We start from the raw sequence: 19,014 nt of genomic DNA on the forward strand, positions 1-19,014 counted from the left end.
AGAAAGGGAGGGGACAGCAAAGGCAGCAGTGAGATCACACGGGGTGCAAATGTTAGCAGAAGTCATGCACAGAGCTGCTGATCCCTTGCACCCTTCCGTTCCCACCCTTCACTCCCCAGGGAGGGGATCTGGATGGAAGACACTGCCAGAAACCACCAGTGTTGAGCCTGTCTAAAGGGTTGGGAACAGTGGTGTAGGGGATGCCAAACTCCGAACAGCAGGTCAAGAGGAGGATCCTGGCTGAAGCAGGCAGGGAAGCAAGAAGCACTCTGTGCCAGTGTAGAGGCCTAACCAAATTCATCCCTTATAGAAACAAGCACCAGGCAGCTTGCTGCTGTCCCTGGGGCATCATTCCCACCTGCCTGAGAGCCAAAATCTCCCCAGGGGTGCTAACCAAGACAGAAGCAAAGGGTGGGCACAAGGCAAGGGACATGCAGACCAGCACTTCACAGAGGGCACAAGGATGGGCTTGCTGCCATCAGGCAGCAGCAAGGAGAGGAACATACCTGAATCTTCACAGCGATAAGCACTGAGCTTAGCTCTTTGTCCAGCTCTTTCAGCACTGTGAGTTTCTTCAGGCGCAGACTGCAGAGCCTGTAAGACAGAGAGAATGGGACACATTCAGGCACCACCATCCCTGGGGTCCTGCCACATGGTACCCAGCGCTCAGAAGGCAGCCTAGATGCTTGGCCCAGCTGCAGGCACAAGCTTGGCCGAGGAACACTGGCATTCACACGCCACCAAGACAGCCCATTGGGGAAAAAAGAAAAGAAGGAAAATTAACAGAGCTAAAGCAGGCTTAAGGGATTAGCATGCAACAGGAAGTCCAACAGCAGGCCATGTGGTAAAGAGATCCCTTCCCAAGTAGGGCTGTTGCCAGCTCTGCTTAAATCTACCTTGGCCACAGTGCTGTTTATTTATAAACCAAAGCACTTAAATCCACTCTTATCCTGGACTTAATTAAGGCAAATGTTCCCATGCAGACATCACAACTCAGCTCTTCTCTTGCACAGTACCACACAGAGCTGACTCGGAAGCTGGGCAGCAGCAGCCCCGCAGAAAGCCTCATACAGCAGCACCACCCTGACAACCTCAAATCCCAGGGACTCAGCATGGTAAGTGGCACCTCCAGGAAAAACCCAGGAAGGTGCCTGAGGCTGAGTGAGAAGAGTTACTTTTGCTGCTCGAAGGACTAGTCAGTGCCTGTGAGCCAGCCAGCCACCCTGACCTCCTGCCTAGGAGCCTGCAGCAGGACCCCCATGGAGAAAGGAGCTGTGTGTCAGAAGCACAGGCCAAACACATTTTTACAAGCAACACTGGCACTCTCAAGTCTCACAAGTAGCCTCTGTGCTCCACCCTGTGTCTGCATTGCTGCAGGCAGTGGTACCCAGACTTTTGTGGATACTAGTGTGCTGTACCTGAGATTAGGCCACTCTTCCTGGAAAACAGATGGCCTGCTACCAAATACCTGTCTGATACACTGTGCTCTCTGAGGGCCAAATCTATTCCCCTCTGTGCCTTTTCCACCCCACCTCCCCGCCTCCAGAAGGAAAAAACCCAACTGTCCTTGCTACGCTAACATACAGCAACAGTGTAAAACAGCCCAGAGGTGGAATGATACTGGAAAGGGAAAGACAGACAGCTGTACTGCAGGACAGGTTTAGGGCTTAGCAAGCACTCACCTCCTACCATGTGCCTGCCCTCCCTGCTAAAATTATTTTAGCTTGTGCAGAAGGTTTGCTGGACTGTGACTGCAATCCTGCTGTTTTGTCCTTTGTGTTTGGATAGCAGGGCATGGTGGAGACCAGAAGTCAGGAAGCTGGGAGTCCTGCCTCTTTGCCAGATGGCCTGGATTCCTTCAGCCAAAACCCAGGGCTACAGCCCCCTAAGCCCTCATACCCACCCCGGGACTGTAATCAGTGATCCCATCCCTGTCCACCCTTCCTGTTTGAGCCTCTGCTTGTAGGATGGGAGAAATCATCTAGGGCAGGCTTCTTGCTCCCCAGAAATACTTAGGCAAGGCTAGGAGTGAGCAGTGGGGAGCGTGGCCGAAGACAAGGAGGCCACCTCTAGGGCAGGGAGGGCAGGACTGAGTACTAGCAGAAAGATGGGTTACAGCAAACCACACCAGATGTACTAAGGAAAAGTCTTCAAAGAGGCTAAGCTTAGCTAACACCATTGCTAACCAGTTCTAACTTTGACTGTCCCTAGTCCCTAGACAAGCCACAGAGAGGAATCAGGCTTGAATGTATAAGGCAAGTACAGAACATGTACTCAAATCTTCCATACAGCACATATCTAGATGTGAGTTATCTGTGTTAAAAAGTTATCCCAAAAAGGTTAAAACTTCCATAAGGATATCCAGTCTTAATTGGAGGATATTGAAAGATTATAATTCTACCTAGCAGTTGCTCTCACTGTAAAAACACACTCCTTATCCAAACTAATCCATTCATTAGCTCTTCATGCTCCAATCTGAGGCACTTCAGAGTCCTGTCAGTACCTGGTATTTTTCCTCGGGGAAGAGTACATGCATACTGATCAGCTCTGCCCACTTGGGCAGCTCTTTTATTTCCAATAAGGCACTTCAAAGCTTCTTTCTATCCCTCTCCAGTTTTCAAGGTCTCTTTTACACAGGGGGAGACCCTGTACTCTGCCCCTGGTCCTTACCGAACCACGTACGGGAAGGTAGTAACCCCCTTCCACTCTCTGCTCATCCCCCCCTGCAGCACTCAAAAGATCTCACAAGCTCACGTATATGTTACCCTGCAACTCCAACCCCTTCTCAAAACAGTGCTTTCTGAAATACCACTGCCCTTCCCACAGAAATTAGCATGCGTGTCCTGGAGTCTAAATGTACTTATTTGCAGCACAAGAGCACACAATTTTTAGAAGGGTGCTCCCTAGCAACTTGGCTGTCCCTGATGACCCTCTTTTGATCTGTTACTTAATCAATCCCTGCATCACCTAGATTTCTGTCACCGCTAAGTGTTTGGCACCAGTTCCGGAGAGCAGTGGGTCTCCCACTAATCCCTGCAGACCTCTATAGGGCAGGATTGATCACAGGGATAAGAACGGCAGTGCCTATCTGAACGCTTGAGCCAAATCCCATGGCAACTACCCCATGGTCTTGCCCAGAACTGATCACCGTGATTCCCTAAAGTCACTGCACTTTTTGGTAGATAAGTTATAAATCTGGATCTTCGTGCTCATATAATTAAACAGATTAAGTAGCAATTACTCGAGCTGTGGAACTACTGCAAGGGCTGCCTCTGTATTGTGCTGTGGTGAACATGACTGTGTAACACTGACAGCAACGGTGACTGACAGCAACAAGGAAAATGAGCTCCAACAGGACAGTCCGACAGCCTCCTGGAACTCCAGTACTCCTATACTCCACTACCGGTTGTTCACTGGCAAGTGATACTCACCATTTCCTGATATTATCTTAAAAAATGCTGCCTTCTTTCCATCACTAACTGGGATGGTCCGTCAGCCAAAAATCCTCTTTCCTGATCATGGCTTTTTAAACATGCAATAAAATAAAGCAGCTCCTAGCCTTCATTCATTCCGCTCTACCTCTTTATTCAACCTGGTACTAAAGCTGAAGATACCAAGAAGCACACAGCCCACCACCGCTGCTGGCTGAGGACATCACAAACAAGAGTACATGTACACATACACACATTCACACACCCATCACTGCCACCCACGCCTCAGCTAAGGTGGTGGTAATGAAAAGGAGCACAGGTACATACATACAAACACATGCATCCTGACGGCACGCCCCTGGCTAAGGAGCAGACACATGTGCGCACTGACACATGCGCGCACCGACACTCTCTCACTCACCTTAGCTAAACAAGCACTAACTTTCAAAGTTGAGATCCTGCAATGCAAGCAATTACATCAAAATAAGATGGAGGGGGAAGGGGGAGGGGGGCTAGAGAAAGAAGCAAACCCAGGAACCCACTGAGTTAACTGTCTGATAGCATTTAAAGCCTCAAAGCTGAAATTTTCTAGAGTATGCACTTTCTAGAGTATGTTCTTAAACATTGAAGTCATACTTTGAAAACACCCCAAAGCATCATTCTATGCACATCTTTTCCTTCCCCCCCCCCCCCCCCCCCCTTCCAGGTTGCAGCTTCTCAGCTGTTTTCTCCCTCTCTAGTTAAATGATTAATTTGGAATTTTTGCTCTGAATTCTGATGAAACGCTTATAACATTGTCACCAACCTCGCCTGTGCATTCATCTTGAAAAGCAAAGCTCCTGTAACACATTTATTTTGTGAAATTCAGTGCCAGCAGCAAAGCACTGGCTCCAGCTGTTGTTTCCAAATTCACCCAGCCTCCTGTCCCAACAGGTGACCGCCGCTCACAGGTAACACTCACAGTGGCTGGGTTTACTGTTGCATTTCAAGGCCAATGTTTCAGTGAAGGCCACACACCTCTAAAGTCCCTGATGCCAGGGGACTACAAGTTAGAGGTACAGCTCCTAAGGCTGGTAGAGAGGGAAGGAAAATAGGATGAAAATGCATCTGTGCACAGTACAGGAGTAGCAAGTTACAGCCTGTGCTTTGCCTGTAAGCCTGAGAGCAACTAGTAAGGAGAGGAAAACTATTTAGACCTACCTATGGCCTCAGCAAAAAGATTTGGGGGTACACTGTACACGGTGAGGGGGCTCTAGAAGCACCCTGTAAAACTGGAGCTGCAAAGCTAGCCAAAACTTATCCACAAACTGGCAAAGGCGCCTGGCAGAGAAGCAGCTTGAGCTCTGGGTAAACAAGGAACCTCAGACATCTCTTTTTGCACAGGACACAAGCACTGAGGAGGCAGAGGTGCCAAGGAGCACTTCTGAGATACATGGAAGGTGAAGTCTAGAGTGTAAAGCAAGGCAGCAACAAGGACTCTGAACGGTACATCTGGCCAGTAACAGGATATAAAACCTTAACAGCAGGTCTCACGCCCCTTTTGAGCAGACGCAGTATATTTTTTCTGCTGGGACTCTGGGCTGTTCAGTGCTTGGCTTACTGACCACTGGTGAGTAGCAGCTCATTCTCTGGGCAGGATTGTTTTCCTGAACATTTGCACTCATTCCTTCAAGTGGCAGCAGCCAGGCTCCCTGGGTTTTGCCTCGTGCTCCCATGCCACCTACAAATATTAGAGCACATCCACCTTTCCCAGCACTGGCCCTCCACGCATCCTTGTCAACACTACCATCCTTATTAGACACACAGCTGTGGACTAAGCCTTCAACAGCAGCAGTTTAGCAGCTCCTCAGTATTTTTCCTGACCTCGACAGCTCAGGTTTGCCTTTCAAGGAGATATCCACCTCTGAGACTGGGCTTCTGGAGCAATGGCAGATGTTCAGTGGGCCTTGCAAGGTACGGGCCGCTCCTGTAGCCCTGGCTCAGTTGCTGTGCAGCACCTCCTTCCTGCGAGGCTTCCCACTGGAGGGCAGAAGGCAGCCGGCCAGCACCAGCCACCCCGGGCGATGGGGTTGCCCTGCAGCTCACCCTGCAGGCTGGCTATTCTCATACAACAGTTCGGAGAAGCAGCTTTACCCGCCCTGAACAGAGAGGTGTCCAGCCCTACAGCTCACCTCTGATAGTGGCCAAAGCAGGCGCTAAGAGAAGAGCACACAAATGGGGTGCAAGCAGTGAATGTGCACTCAGCCACAGCTTTCTGAAGTCAAGATACTTCCTCAGCCGTACATAAGCACAAGACACCACTCATGCACACAGAGGGGAGGAGAGACCTACTCCACTTTCAGAAACCAAGTCCCCGTTGCCAGCAAACAGGAGCGATGAACTGGGACAGCAGCAGATTCATCAAGCTCTGCAGCTCTGGCATCAGGACGAGTAGGTGGACCAATTACATGCTTTGAGATGAACTGGGATGAAAGCTGGTGTTAGCCTGCTTTGAGAGCCTCCCCAAGGGAAAGTGTGACAGAGCATTCAAGACTTGCTAGCACACTTGCCTCTCTGCCCTCCAGCAACTGCTGCTGCCTGGGAAGCACATGTAAAGCAAGCTGCACTGGAGTAACACAGCAGGATGCAGAGACCAAAGGCCACAAAGGCACCCTCCTGGAGGCCCCAAGGAACTAGGGCCAGGGCCACCAAATGCCTGCTGTGTAACAGGGTCTCCTAGCTGAGCTACACAGGATGGTGTGCAGCACAACAGCCCTGGTGCTGACGAGCAATCCCCTCCTTGCTGTGAGAGAGGAAGCATTTTGGCTCCCCAGCATCCTGGCTGACAGCAACTTTGCTACCAATAGCACGCATCTGCCCTGCTGCTGGATCCAGAGCAGACTTCTGTTACTGCAAACTGCAGTAGGTTTGACTCATCCCGATTCCCAAGTGACATTCCCAAAGGAAATCCCAAAACATAAGGGACAGAAAGACAAAAACCTCCAGGTTGGAAACGAAAATCCTTTCATTTCCTGTAAAGCATTTTACAGCTTATGGCTCTGCCTGCTTTAGGATATCCAGCCTGTTTCCCCATGTGACTATTCCTGGTCCCCTCCATCATCCCACCTCCCTCCACGTGGCTCTAGAGAGACCAAACCCAAGGCCAAAGCTCACACATTCTGGACGACCTGCTGACACTCTTCTTCCTTTTGTCTCTGAGGGTTATAACAGCAAAGGAACATAAAAGCCCATGCTGAGAAGGGGTTCCTTCTCCCCACAGCACCAAGTTGTCTGCACTACACGGGAGGAGGACAGAGGACAAATGCATGCTTAAAACAGCAAAGAATGCCAGTGTCAGCAGAGTGTACACTACCAACAGTAAGACGGCATCCTCAGTCAGGACAAATCGGAGGCAAAGGGAAGAAAACTGTGTCCTGCAAGTAGCTACATCTACCCTTCCTTGTCTTCATGACTGGCTGCTCACAGCTGTGCGGAGTCCTGCTTACAGCCCTGTGTTAGCACATGCCCCCTGGGATGGCCATTCAAGACAGACTGCAGCCTCTTTGCGAAGAGGCCAGTGCAGCACATTAAATGGGACCTCAGCACGATGGTACTGGAGCACCTCATTTTTTTTCATTTTTCCTATCCTCAGAGGACAGAAAGCCCACCCCAACAGCCGTTGCTGTCATCATCTGACTGGGCAGTCCATTTTTAACTGCATTAAACATCACCATCTCACTGTGCATGTACATTTATCAGGCATGACCTGCTCTGATCAGCCTTTGGAAAAGTGCCTAACTCTTTAATCTCTGGGCAGATGATCACAGAACAGCTCTGGTTTGGTCAGCGACTTGCCCTTGAGCTTACCGCACCCAGCTGCTCTATTAAACACTCAGAAGCAGCTTTCCCACTGCAGGGACCACACCCCGGTCTGCCCAGGAGCTGTGACTGCCACCCAGAGGCCTCCCAGGAACAGCTGCTCTCCCATCACAACCTCTTGGCACTCCTGTGCCAATCATAGCATTGCAGTACCTCTGAGATGGTACAGCCACTCACAACAGATGCACGGGAAAGAGCAGGTCACACCCTGAAGAGACACAACAGTTAGGACAAGGCATAGCAGACATACCAGGCTGGTTCAAATGCACCTACAACGTAAGGAGGCTCAGAGAAGTGACACGAACATTGGCAGACCTTGTGCATGTCTCAGCCAGCAGCAGCAGCAGCAGGTACCAGCTATCACCAGCAACAGCTATCAGAGCTGCTTGCTACCTGTGTGAAAGCCAGGTGTGAGGGAGGATCGAGTACAGCCAGGTAATGGATTCACTGATTGTCTGGAGGGTGTAAGATTCACTCAGCATTACAGAAGAGATCTGTTAGATTTATCTAGGAGAATATAAAAATCTTTCTAAATACCTAACACTGATGTGCAAAATCATTCTCTTCCCTAGGGCTTTCAAAACTGGTAATCTGATAGCTACAGCCAAAATTGTTCTTGGACCAGCCACTATGTTTCCTTGTCGGGTTTTAAGAAGTTAAGCTTTTGAAACACCCTTGTTAAAAGAGATCAGCCAAGATGCGGTACTGAGTGTACACCAGCCCTAAACGCAGAGAGTCACGCGAGGAGGGGCAGACAGACCAGCAGCAGTGCTGCACTCAGGGTGCATAGCACTTTTCCTACATCTACTACAGGCTTTCAGCTGCTTTTGTGCTGCCAAAATGTTAACATGCAGGTTGTGCATGTGGAAGAAGATCTGAACTACTTGTAACACTGCACTTCTAATGAAAGAATGTTCAGGACAAGAGCTGAATTGGCTTCCCTTGCTTATTCGCTGCCCGTGGCATGGTGAGAAAGGGTAGGCTGGTCCAAGGAGGAGGGCAATGAAGCAGAGGCATGAGGGTGCATGGCTTCTTCAGTGCCACTGCAGGGGTCACGGCACCCCAAATCAGCACACAACAGGCCTGGCTGCAATGGACAAACAGCTCTCACATAAAACGCTCGGCCAAGGCCATACACCCAACCAAGGAGTATTCCATCTCCTCCAGCATCCCACTAAGCACGCACAGACAGCAGTGACACTCTCAGCCCAGTGAAGCTGCCTGTGATTCCTACTGCTCAGGCCTACACCTGACTGCTCCAGAGCAAGTGTGCTTTCTTCTCAAGGCTGCTGAGGTTTGGACGTGCCTCATCACATGGGCAAGTGTATGCCAGCTTCTCTCCAAGCAAATTGCTTCTAAACAGGAAAAATACATTCTCAGACCAATGCAAATGCAATAGCGGACTCAAGTCAAAGATAAGCCCGTATGACGAAATGTTCCCTTCCTATTCTCAGGCTGATTCCTCTAAGCACAGCTGTCCTTTACAGGCTCCATAGCTACAGACAGCTCCACAGTTTTGGGCTCAGCAATACTGGCAGCCTTGAAAAGAAGCGGACAGCTCTGGCCAGCTAGCTGTTTGTGTTGTGGACTTGTGTCTAGGACACAAGTGCTTGCCTCTGTGCTCATTTCGAGGGTGGCTCAGTGTGGGACACTGCACACAGCAGACAAAGACACAGCTGAAGTCTATATATAACCTGAATGCCATCTCCCAACCTGAGGACTGCTTCCTCCTGAGAAACGTCACTTTCTGACCCATCCCTGCTGCGGACTGAGAGCTTCCACATGCTTTGCCAGCCTGGAGAGCAAATTACACACAAGACACACATACCTCCTACTCTGATCTCAGATGTCATTCCTGCCAATGCAGCTGGTCCCACTGTGGGAAGAAAGAACAGCTGCTGCTGTGGTGCTAGGCCTACCGAGCATCACAAACTCCCAAGCAGGACGAGCACTGCCTATGTATGCAGCCAGCACAGAACTCGGGCAAGAGGAAACTGACAACTACAGCTGTCAGCATTGACAGGGCTATTCCTGCCCCTCCTTCCTAGCAAGTCTCCTCTCTTCAGGCAGCTTTTAATACAGAGCTCTGCTCGGCAGGGATTGAACCTACCCGTCCAGAGAGTTAAGGCAGATACCACTGTGCACTGAGGCAAGCCACAGCCTTCTGCACATCCAGCTTTCCTCTGTGCTATTCAATTTCTTTCTGAGCCAAGCCACTCCAGGGAAGAGCTGCTCCATCTCTGACGTCACTGGCACAGTCCTGGACCCCACACAGCCACCATCCAGGCTGCTACTGTTTTGTGACAGCTTCATGCCTGCCTGTAAAGCTGTACTAAATGCCTCCCTCACACAGTACAGTTCTGCTCCACAAGCCTCCAGCCTGCCCAAGTAGGCAACATAACCACACTAAGGCAAAACACAAGGAGCAGGTGCCAAGGACAAGGCAGACAATGCCCAGCTCTCCACTCTGATGGGGCTGCAGCTTCAAAATTTGAACTGACACATTTTGCTGCTCTTGAGGTTTCCCTGCACCCTCCTTATACCCAGCGATGTGGTTTTTAAACTTCTTTCCTTCTAGTCTTCCATAAATACCAAATGAAGTTGCCCAGCAGGTTCAAAAGCTAAGAGGAAAGACTAAAATACTCTTGGGAACTGCATGTTTCCCAACAAAATTCTTTTCCTGCTAACATTTAATCTGATTCAAGTCAGATATAAACCTGGCACCTAATAATGTCATTTTACAGTCTGGTCATGCTGCTCTGTGCTAGAAAAAGTCAGCAACAGAAAAATGCCCTTCTGAAGCATTATAGCCTACTATTATCATGCCCAGGATCTGTACAGGCTGGAACACTGTTATTTCAACAGAGTTGCTGTGCAGTCTTCCCAGATGTATTTAGCCTCTGTTCACAGCTTTCCCCACTAGTTTTGCTTTAAATCTTTTAGCCAGTTTGTAATCACCCACTTGTACCTTCATAACACAGCACTGCTGAAGGTACTGCTTTTCACCCACCACCCCAAACCACTGAGTCCCTGTGGACTACTTCCCAGGTGAAAGCAAAAGGAATCCAGATTGACTAAAAGTGACCTTAAATTTTCTGCACGGCATTTCCCAATGGGTTTTTAACCTCTTTGATAACACAAGTCTCTCAACCCACTGATAAAGACTAGCAAGGCCACTGTGCTGACCACACACAAGGACCCTTGTCTGAAAAGTGGGGGAGCTATGAAAGGACAGTTGTTAAAATCACAGGAGAACAGTCACTGTGCATTCAGTGTCAAAAGCAAGATCAGGGGGTGGAATGGAAACCCTGAGATCTGCCTGGAAAGGCCTTGTCAGCTGCTACAACCTGTCACTGTCACAGACATACCAGAGCTATCTCACACACCCCATGGCAAGGAGCTGCAGCTTACCTGGTGCTACAGAGCAGCTTTCCTTTTAGCATAGAGATGCCTGCAAACACTCTAGTGTGCACTGCTTCTCCTCATCAGTCACCTTCAGAAACAGCCCCTGCTGGCAGAGATGACCACCATGTCACACCCCTGCAATCCAAAGCTGCTGGGCTGTTTCTACCCAACCACGCATGCTTTCCTGAGGCAGAGGTGCCACACAACCCATGCAGCTGGAGTGGAAGTGAGTACATGTTGCTATGGTTCATGCTAGATCACTAGCTGAGGGATACCATGGTATTTACCAGAAAACCCCAGCCATATAATAGTGCTTTGTGCTCAAGTCCACCCCTGTAACATCAGGCTCGCTGGGTGCAGGCATCAAGAAGCATGCACTAGCTGCCCTGCAAAAGCAGAGGAGCTGTATCTAGGGAGCAGCCTGAGCTCCAGCAGGCCGGAGCAAAGGCAGTTTCCCCTTGAGGACCTCTCCAGGCAAAGCATGCAGGCAGCTGCTGCCTGAAGTCATTTATGTCACTGGCACCATGAGATTTCCCAGCAGGCTGCCATGCTGCCCAGCTGCAAAGGCGCTGCAGCTTGGGCTCAGCAGCATCAGACAGTTACTCACGGGCTGACAGGGCCCTGGGGGCTCTGGAAGCAGCACACACACCAAGCAGACAACACTCCATGCACCTGGAGCTGCTCACTTCCAGCTGTTGTCCCAGTGGAACAAGATATTCTTTCCAAGGATCACTGTGCCCATCCAGCATCTCAGCAAGCTGCAATCTGAGCCAGGAGCTATCACAACAGACATTTTGCCTAGCAAAAGGGTCTGTAAATAACGTGGTGTGCCACCTCACCACATCCTGTATTACAGCCACACCAGGCACACACAGCCACCCTGGCTAAGACAATCTGAATTTGCAACATGCATGAAAACTTCAACACCCTACCAACCACTTATTCTTTTTAAAGTACATTTTTTTTAGTACTCATCAGAGCACCAAAGTGCCTATCGGAGATACCAGGAAATAGAGGGACAGGTGGTTTATCATACAGCTCCTCCCACAAACCCGTGGGAATCTGTGGCTGAAGTAAAGAATTTCCTGCATGATAGGTACACACAAAGCCACCTGCTGCAACAGAGGTGCTTCTTTATGCCTGTTATTCAGGCATGCGTTGGCCAAGTCAGGTCTGTAGTCCAATGCACTGTCCTTGTTTTCTTTCCAAGTACTCCGAATTTTACACAGGACGTTGTTAAACATTTCCGAAATGAGTCATCTCCAGCTCTTCTACACAGCCAGTTAGAGAAACTTATGCCAGCGCACATAGCTTGGGACTGGCCCACAGGCAGCTCTGCACCAGCCAACTGAAGCAGAAGAAACAAAAATGTGGCTTTTTTAGTTCACTGATCAAACTATAAAAGAAGCCTATAAAAGAAATAAAAGCTAGTTCAAGCCCAGAATATACTGAAAAGTTTTGACAACAGCCATGAGGGGACAGCTCTGAATCTGACTAACACAGAGTAAGTGGTTAAGAAAGGCAGGCAGTAAGACTGCAAGTGGCTGTGAAATTCTAACCAGTTACAATTTTTTAAGAGAAGTAAAAAAGTCAAGGGACAACATCAGAAGAGCAAACTTAACTAAATGCCCAGGATCTAGACATACCAATAGGGTACCACCCAAAGGAAAAACCTAGTTCAGAAACATCTGGCAGCTCCTTAACAGAAATGCTGTGAAAGCATCACACAAGCCACCCTAATGCCCAAAGGGAGGGGCAGCACAGCAGCCTGGCTAGACGGCACTATCTTCAGTTCCCAGGGCCAAGAAGCAAGCATCTAAAAGATGAAACAAAGTCAAATTACCCAGGGCATGAACAGCAATATGCAGAAACAAGAGCAAAACACCAGCCTAGAGAAGCCAAGGCCCCCAAAGCATTCATTAGGTTATTAGTAGCATGTTATATTTGCTGGTGCTCAGCTCTAAATAGGCTGCCAGTTCAAAGGAGAGGTGAGTCCCTTCCTCAGGATAATCATATATGGAAAGAAGGCAGAGGAAGCTGTTCCCCTGGGAATTATGAAGAGCACTGCTACCCTGGTACAAAGGCACAGGGTCTTTTGTTAGTGTGATTCCGTGGATGCAATCACATTACCCTTCCCTCATGTAACATCTAAAAGATCAGAGACTGCATCAGAGCATCACCATTGCTCCTTATCGTAAGTGGCAGGTTGCTGGATCAGCCCAGATGTGGTGGAAGGGATGGAGGCACAGACAGGTGAGGGGAGACACAGGTACACAATATCTGGAGACCCAGCAACTATCCAGAACCCTGGAAGGTGCACCAACCATCTGACATGCTCAGAGCACCTAGCCTCACAAATACAAGCCGTATCTCCAGCAGTGGCAGGGCCAGGGATGCCAAGCCCAACAGCAGCAGTCCTGCTTACTGCTGGGTGGGAGACGCTCAGGGCAGCTCTCTAGACCAACCTGACACAGGAGAAGCAGTGCCAGCACTGCCACTGCAGATATAGCATGCTTACTCCTAACACCTGCACTAGAGTAGCAGCGCAGCAGCCCAGGATTCCCATATTCAGCCCACTGTGTCCTACATAGATAAAGCTAGGCCCCATCGGCTTCCCACCACACCAAGCACTCACAGCCAACACAGCACAGCCCAGAGCCATGTCACAATACAGGGAAGTTCCACCCAACCTGAACTGAACCGCTCGTCTACCACAACTCTGGCAATGATGTCTTGAAGAACCATTTTGCAGTATCACTGGGGCTGGCTCTGGTACCAAGTACACTGACCCACTGAGGGAACAGTGCGGTTTGGTCCTGCCCACAGAAGCAAATACCACCAAGGTCCTCTGATGTTGGGCTCTATGGTCTTAAAGGGCTTTTCCAACCAAAACAATTCTATGATGTCGCCTGCACCCAAAGATGCTTGTTTAAAGGGAATAACCAGTTGTGATGAGCAATTCCACACAGAACAATGTGGGTCTTTACAGACCTGGAGCACAGCCAACCCTGTTTTGTACAAGAGGGAAAGACAGCCCAGAAACTGAACTAGGGAGAACCCAACAAGAGGGAAAATAAAACCGGATTTGTACCCTGAAAGAAGGAAGAAGGTCTGGAGGTCTCCCTTTCAAGGCATCAGCCATTGATGGAGGAGGCTTTTGCTTTAGAAAGCCTAAAAGAGCACTGCCGCTCAACCAGAGAGTAAATCACTCCAGTGGTTTTGAGTGGAAAGGCAGAGGTGCTGACCGGGGTCCACAACCAGCTACTGCACTGCTTTCTATAATTTCTCTGTCGACACCCACGTAAGGCCAAGCAGACGATTTCAAATTGACACAGTAGGTTCAGCTGCACGCACCACACACTATCTACAACTGGCTTCTAATCAATGAAGGATATAACCAAGCCTGCACTATTTAGGTTTTTTAACATGCAATAAAACTGCACTGGAAAATTTAAATAAGGCTTTACAAGAATAATCCCTGCTTTAAATTTGCATGCAATTAGAGAAGGATGTACAGGTCAGTTAAAATTGGACCCTACTGAAGTTACTCCTGCACTCATCAAGAGTATGTACAACCTTCCCATCCTCCTCAGGATGCCAAAACCACATGCAGCACAGGGCCAAGGCATGTCTTAGACATGGGACAAAATTTACCTGCTGAGAAGCAACTAGGTCTCCAGCACTGTCACATGGCACAAGCTGATCTGATCATACCCTTGTCAAAAATAAACACTATGCATGTAGAAATCAGCCTTGTTTAGCATTGGGTTTTTGTGAGCTTTTTCTGAAATTTGTTTTTTTCATCTGCACACAATTGTACCTAATTATCTCACATACTCCAAGTGATTCAACTCACATTCAGTGTCAAAGACTTCTAGGCAGCATCCATGGTCTGTGTCAGAGGAGATAAAAGGTGACAGCAAGGAAAGGATGGGAACAAACAGCACAATCAACGAAAGGAGGAAGGTTTACATCAGAAGAAAAGGCAAGAGCATCTTGCAAAAGCAGAACCACTGTAGGCAAAAACCAACACTTCTAGGGAAGCCAAGAATGAATTGAAGTCTGATAGCAAGTCCTGCAAGCACAGCACCTTCCCAGGACCTGCAGCTCACAGGGCACAGTCCTCCAGGCCAGGATCTTACACCTGGGCCTTGCCAATGAAGTACACAGTCCTGCCCAAACCCCAGGCCAGACTGATCAGCCACGGATGCACAACTAATAATTTTCAGGTGGGTGTGCTTTTTGGGGACCACACAACTGTGGCTATTCATCTGAGCTGAGAACCTCCATGCTTCAGTAATCCTGTGTCTCCCTTCAGATTTCATTGCACTTAAGCCTCAGTGCAAAGAGAATATTTGCAAAAAGCTCTTTAATCTCCTCTGTAACAGCCTTCCTCCAAAGCAGATGTGCAGATAAAAGTCAAGTCAGCACTCCCTAGAGCAGACACAAAAGTTGAGATAGTCTATTCAAATCTTTTAGAGAAGAGAAATACACCTAAAAACTACATGGAAATTTTAACAATCATCCTACTACACAGCTAATAAAAACTATTTTCTGTGAACTTAAAAAAAGTTTTTGCTGTAAAAATGCTTCATAGCTTTAAAAAACCTCAAAGTTTTAAGCACAGGGAATTCAGCAGACTGACATCTGGAACCAGAGTTAGCCGAGTGCTAGCCCAAGCCTTGACAGCCGTTTCCTGCCCTGGGGTGCTCAGAGAGAATACCTCTGCAAACAGAAATGAAACACTTTGGTTCATTGGCAAGTTGCAGAGTTGAGAAACCCAACTGGAAGCTTGAAAAAGCACAAAGCTGATTTTCCTCTTTGAAGCTCCAAGTAAAAGGGAAGAGTGTATACAATAAGACCTGCTCACTCCAGAATCTTGGAGGGCACTGAACAGAATCCATTGGTTTCTGACTACTCAGGAATAATAATCCTCCAGCCAATTAACTGAGCTTTCTATACAGAATATGTTTAGATGAATGTTCTTTTAATCCAGTACATCTAAAGTAGTTTTAGTCAGCTAGTTTTAAGAGACTAACTTTGGAGATTTGAACTGAACTTTCAATTCCATACAAAAGCAGATTAATTATTTGTGAATTTTCAATCTAGTAAACATAAAGTGAGTCACTCTCTCACTTTTAAAAATGGAAGCTAGAAACAAATAAGCTGAATATCCCTATAATTTTTATAGCACTCCAGGAGGAAAGACCACAGGGACTTCACATGTGCTTGCGAACACTTTACCTTGGTGATCATCCTGAGCCCATGCTGCTGTCAACAGCCATGCTTGCCACTGGTAAGTGGTAAGGACTTTCCAGAGATGGATTACTGACTTCAACCTCCTTCTGTGAGAAAGTGCATAAAGCTGTTTCTATAGAGATGTTCCAGAATGTAAGAAAGCAGAAGCAAGGCTGCAACAGAGCCTTGGGAGTCTGCTAGCAGTAGGAGCAGCATTACCATTAGCACTTGGTACCCCAGCTCTGACACATTTTGAAGAAAGTTTATGTTGTCTGACAGCCTTGCATGTTTCTCTTCTGACCACCAAAAGGGACAAGCGATCCATCCATCATCCAAGCCCCTGAGGACTCCTATTAGCAACATACAGATCTTGAACTCTGTCAGAGGCCTAAGGTCCATTGCATTTGCTCTGGCAGAAGTCACAGATGAATGCATGTTGCCAAAAGTAATTAACATGAAGATGTATTTATCTTGTTGTGCCTCAACAAGATTCTCTTCATTGGCCCAATATTTTTAAGGTAAGTCCTAATAAGTTTTCTGAAGTAAACACCTCTCCTAGGGACATACCTTTTCGATACGAACTGGTGAGGTGAGGCACTTCCATCTCAAAACTTATGCCTCCAGCTGAGTCTGGCATTTTAAGACACCCACATTTGATGCTTTTGATCTAGATTTGGACTTCAGTCCCAAAGCGACTGAGGTTGTCTTCCTGGCAGATATTACTCCCATATTCAAAGACTAGTCACTGGGCTAAGAATTGGCAGCATGAGAAACTCTTGCTCACATCACCCAAAACCAACTCTATACACAGAGAACAGCATAAAGCCATCAACATTCCTGAAAACCTGACCTCCTTCACTAACATGTATCAAACCGGCTTCTCCCATTTTGAAAGCAGACCAGCACACTGGGAGCAGCAACACCAAATAAATTTCTTTCACATTTGAGGCAGCTAGAAAACTCTGCACCCACATGGCTACTAGCTGTGCACATTTGCAAACAGGAAGAGATTTGTTAGACTATCTAAATGCTGAGTGCCCTCAGCAATGCGTCAGGAGAGGTCTACCTGCTACCAAAGAAGAGGCACTGTTCTTCACAAGGTTTCTCCTCCATCCAGCCTCATGCACACATTTGTCTAAGTACAGCCCTTCTTAAAAGGAAAGCATTTTTGTCCTACTGTACTATGGTCAAACAGGAGCCCAGGGTACAGTACAAGCTTATAGCAGGACACACTGCTGCCCTCCAAGACTTGTCAGTCCATACCCTGAAAGTCCTGAGGGCTGTTAAAAAGCCCATCTCCAAGGCAGTAAAGGCTCAGACACATAAGAGCTTCCACGTCACACTTCCTAGTGTCTTCTGCAGACTGCAAGTCACTGCACCAGCCCGTGGCACAGCGTAAGCCCCTCCTCATCCATGTCCACGCTTCACTTCCTGCTGTGTCAAGCTCAGGCAAACCCATCCTGCAGGCTGCTGCTTTCTGCAACGATGCGCAAACACAGTCCATGCAAATGCAAGTGTGCCTGGCTGAGCTCCGCTCGCTGACTGCTTTCACCAGACCGTAAGCACAATGTTAAGTCCAAAGAGCCTTTACCAGGCACTGCTCAGTATGACACACAGCCATGAAAACAGGATGGCTATGGGAAAGGCCAACTTGCTGCAAACCACTCATGCTGCAGCTGGCCTGAAGGAAGGCACTGGCACAAATTCTTCCCACTGGAGCACTCAGCTGACCCAAGCCTGGCAGCAGCAAATGCACATCTTTGAAAAGCTCTCAGGTAAGAGGAAAGAGACTCATTTGGAGTAGTTCAAAACACTCTTGCTGGGAGAATGAGGGGTGTAACAAGAGCTACTCAAGCCAGCCAGGTTGCCAAAAATTGGACAGTAATGCTCGTCTCCCACTGAGCTGGTTTGAACCCAGTGGGTTTTTGTCTGACCGAATTTCCCTTCCACTGCTGTAGTGGAAGACAAGCAACAGCAATCCTCACATACACACACCACACACCCCTGGGGCTTTTCCCCTCCAGGTAAAAAGCAACTAGCCAAAACACAGCTGTTTGTACTCATCTCTTCCTTTTTGCTATTACAATGGATCACTAGAGCTCAGACAATTCACCTCATATTCCCATCCCACTGCACAACCTAGCAAAGCTGCTGGTCATTCAGTCACACCTTCTCAACCCCCCCTCCCTGGCACTGCTCCTTGTTTTTGTTTTGGATGAGGAGGCTGGGTGCAGAAAGGGAAAGTGAGATGCCCAAGATCACAGAGAAGTCGGACTGAATGGTCCCACTTTGGACTCACACCTCGGGTCACCAGATGCCATTCTAGCAAGAACTCGTATTTTTATAGAAGCTTTTGTGACTTGCATTCACACCACAGATCTCTTCAATAAAAACAGATGGAGGTTGATTGTGTTGTGCTCTTATCACCCTTCACCAAATCCCCTTTTCTCCCTCCAGATTTCCCTGACCTACTTTTGCAGAAGAAGAGAAGTTTCAGCTACTTCCCCTGAATTGCAATGAGCTTTCACACACCGGCAAGCAGCTCCTCAAGAGCAGGGGAGTGAGCAGCCAGCACACTGTGAGAGAGCCAGAAGCCCCTGAGCCCTGCCACCAATGCAAGCCCACCCAAACATCCATGTATACTGCAGCACAAAAACAGGGACTAGGAACACTTGATGCAAGCTGGGCTCTGTATGTGAACAGGTATTTATGTTTCCCCATGGAAAGTTTAAATACATTCTGGTCGTGCACATCTCCATACAGAGAGGTCAGAGAAGGAGAGGCCCAACACCACTCACTCTCCCATCTCCATGAGCTCTCTAGCAGATGTTAGGATGTCGTGGTCCTTCTCCAAATGCATGTAGTCTTCTCTATGAATTGGCTGGATCCTTGCACAGGCAAAATGCAGGCAAAAAGACTGCCAAGAGGCAACAGCAACCACCTTGGAGGGCAGGTCACCAAGGTAAACTGTGTTCATTATTCTACCCTTTCAGTTTTCAGGTTCTCATTGCTAAGAGCACAGATGAACATGTCTGATGAAGAGTGCAAGAGGGTCATCATACATCCCTGGCAGCCAAAATAG

The 19,014-nt window shown here is 48.3% G+C and overlaps 1 protein-coding gene across 3 annotated transcripts in view; it reads right to left on the minus strand.

The window, feature by feature from the left end:
- The window catches only part of LOC130157533 (phosphofurin acidic cluster sorting protein 1-like), a 71,952-nt gene that overhangs the window by 21,118 nt on the left and 31,820 nt on the right, over positions 1–19,014 (minus strand). For all 3 annotated transcript variants that reach the window (XM_056357227.1, XM_056357226.1, XM_056357228.1), the window contains exon 2: positions 507–594. In XM_056357227.1, the coding sequence (XP_056213202.1) occupies positions 507–594 (88 nt within the window). The remainder of the gene's footprint in view (positions 1–506; positions 595–19,014) is intronic.

This window comes from Falco biarmicus, chromosome 12, assembly GCF_023638135.1.
Source record: "Falco biarmicus isolate bFalBia1 chromosome 12, bFalBia1.pri, whole genome shotgun sequence".
NCBI lineage: Eukaryota > Metazoa > Chordata > Aves > Falconiformes > Falconidae > Falco > Falco biarmicus.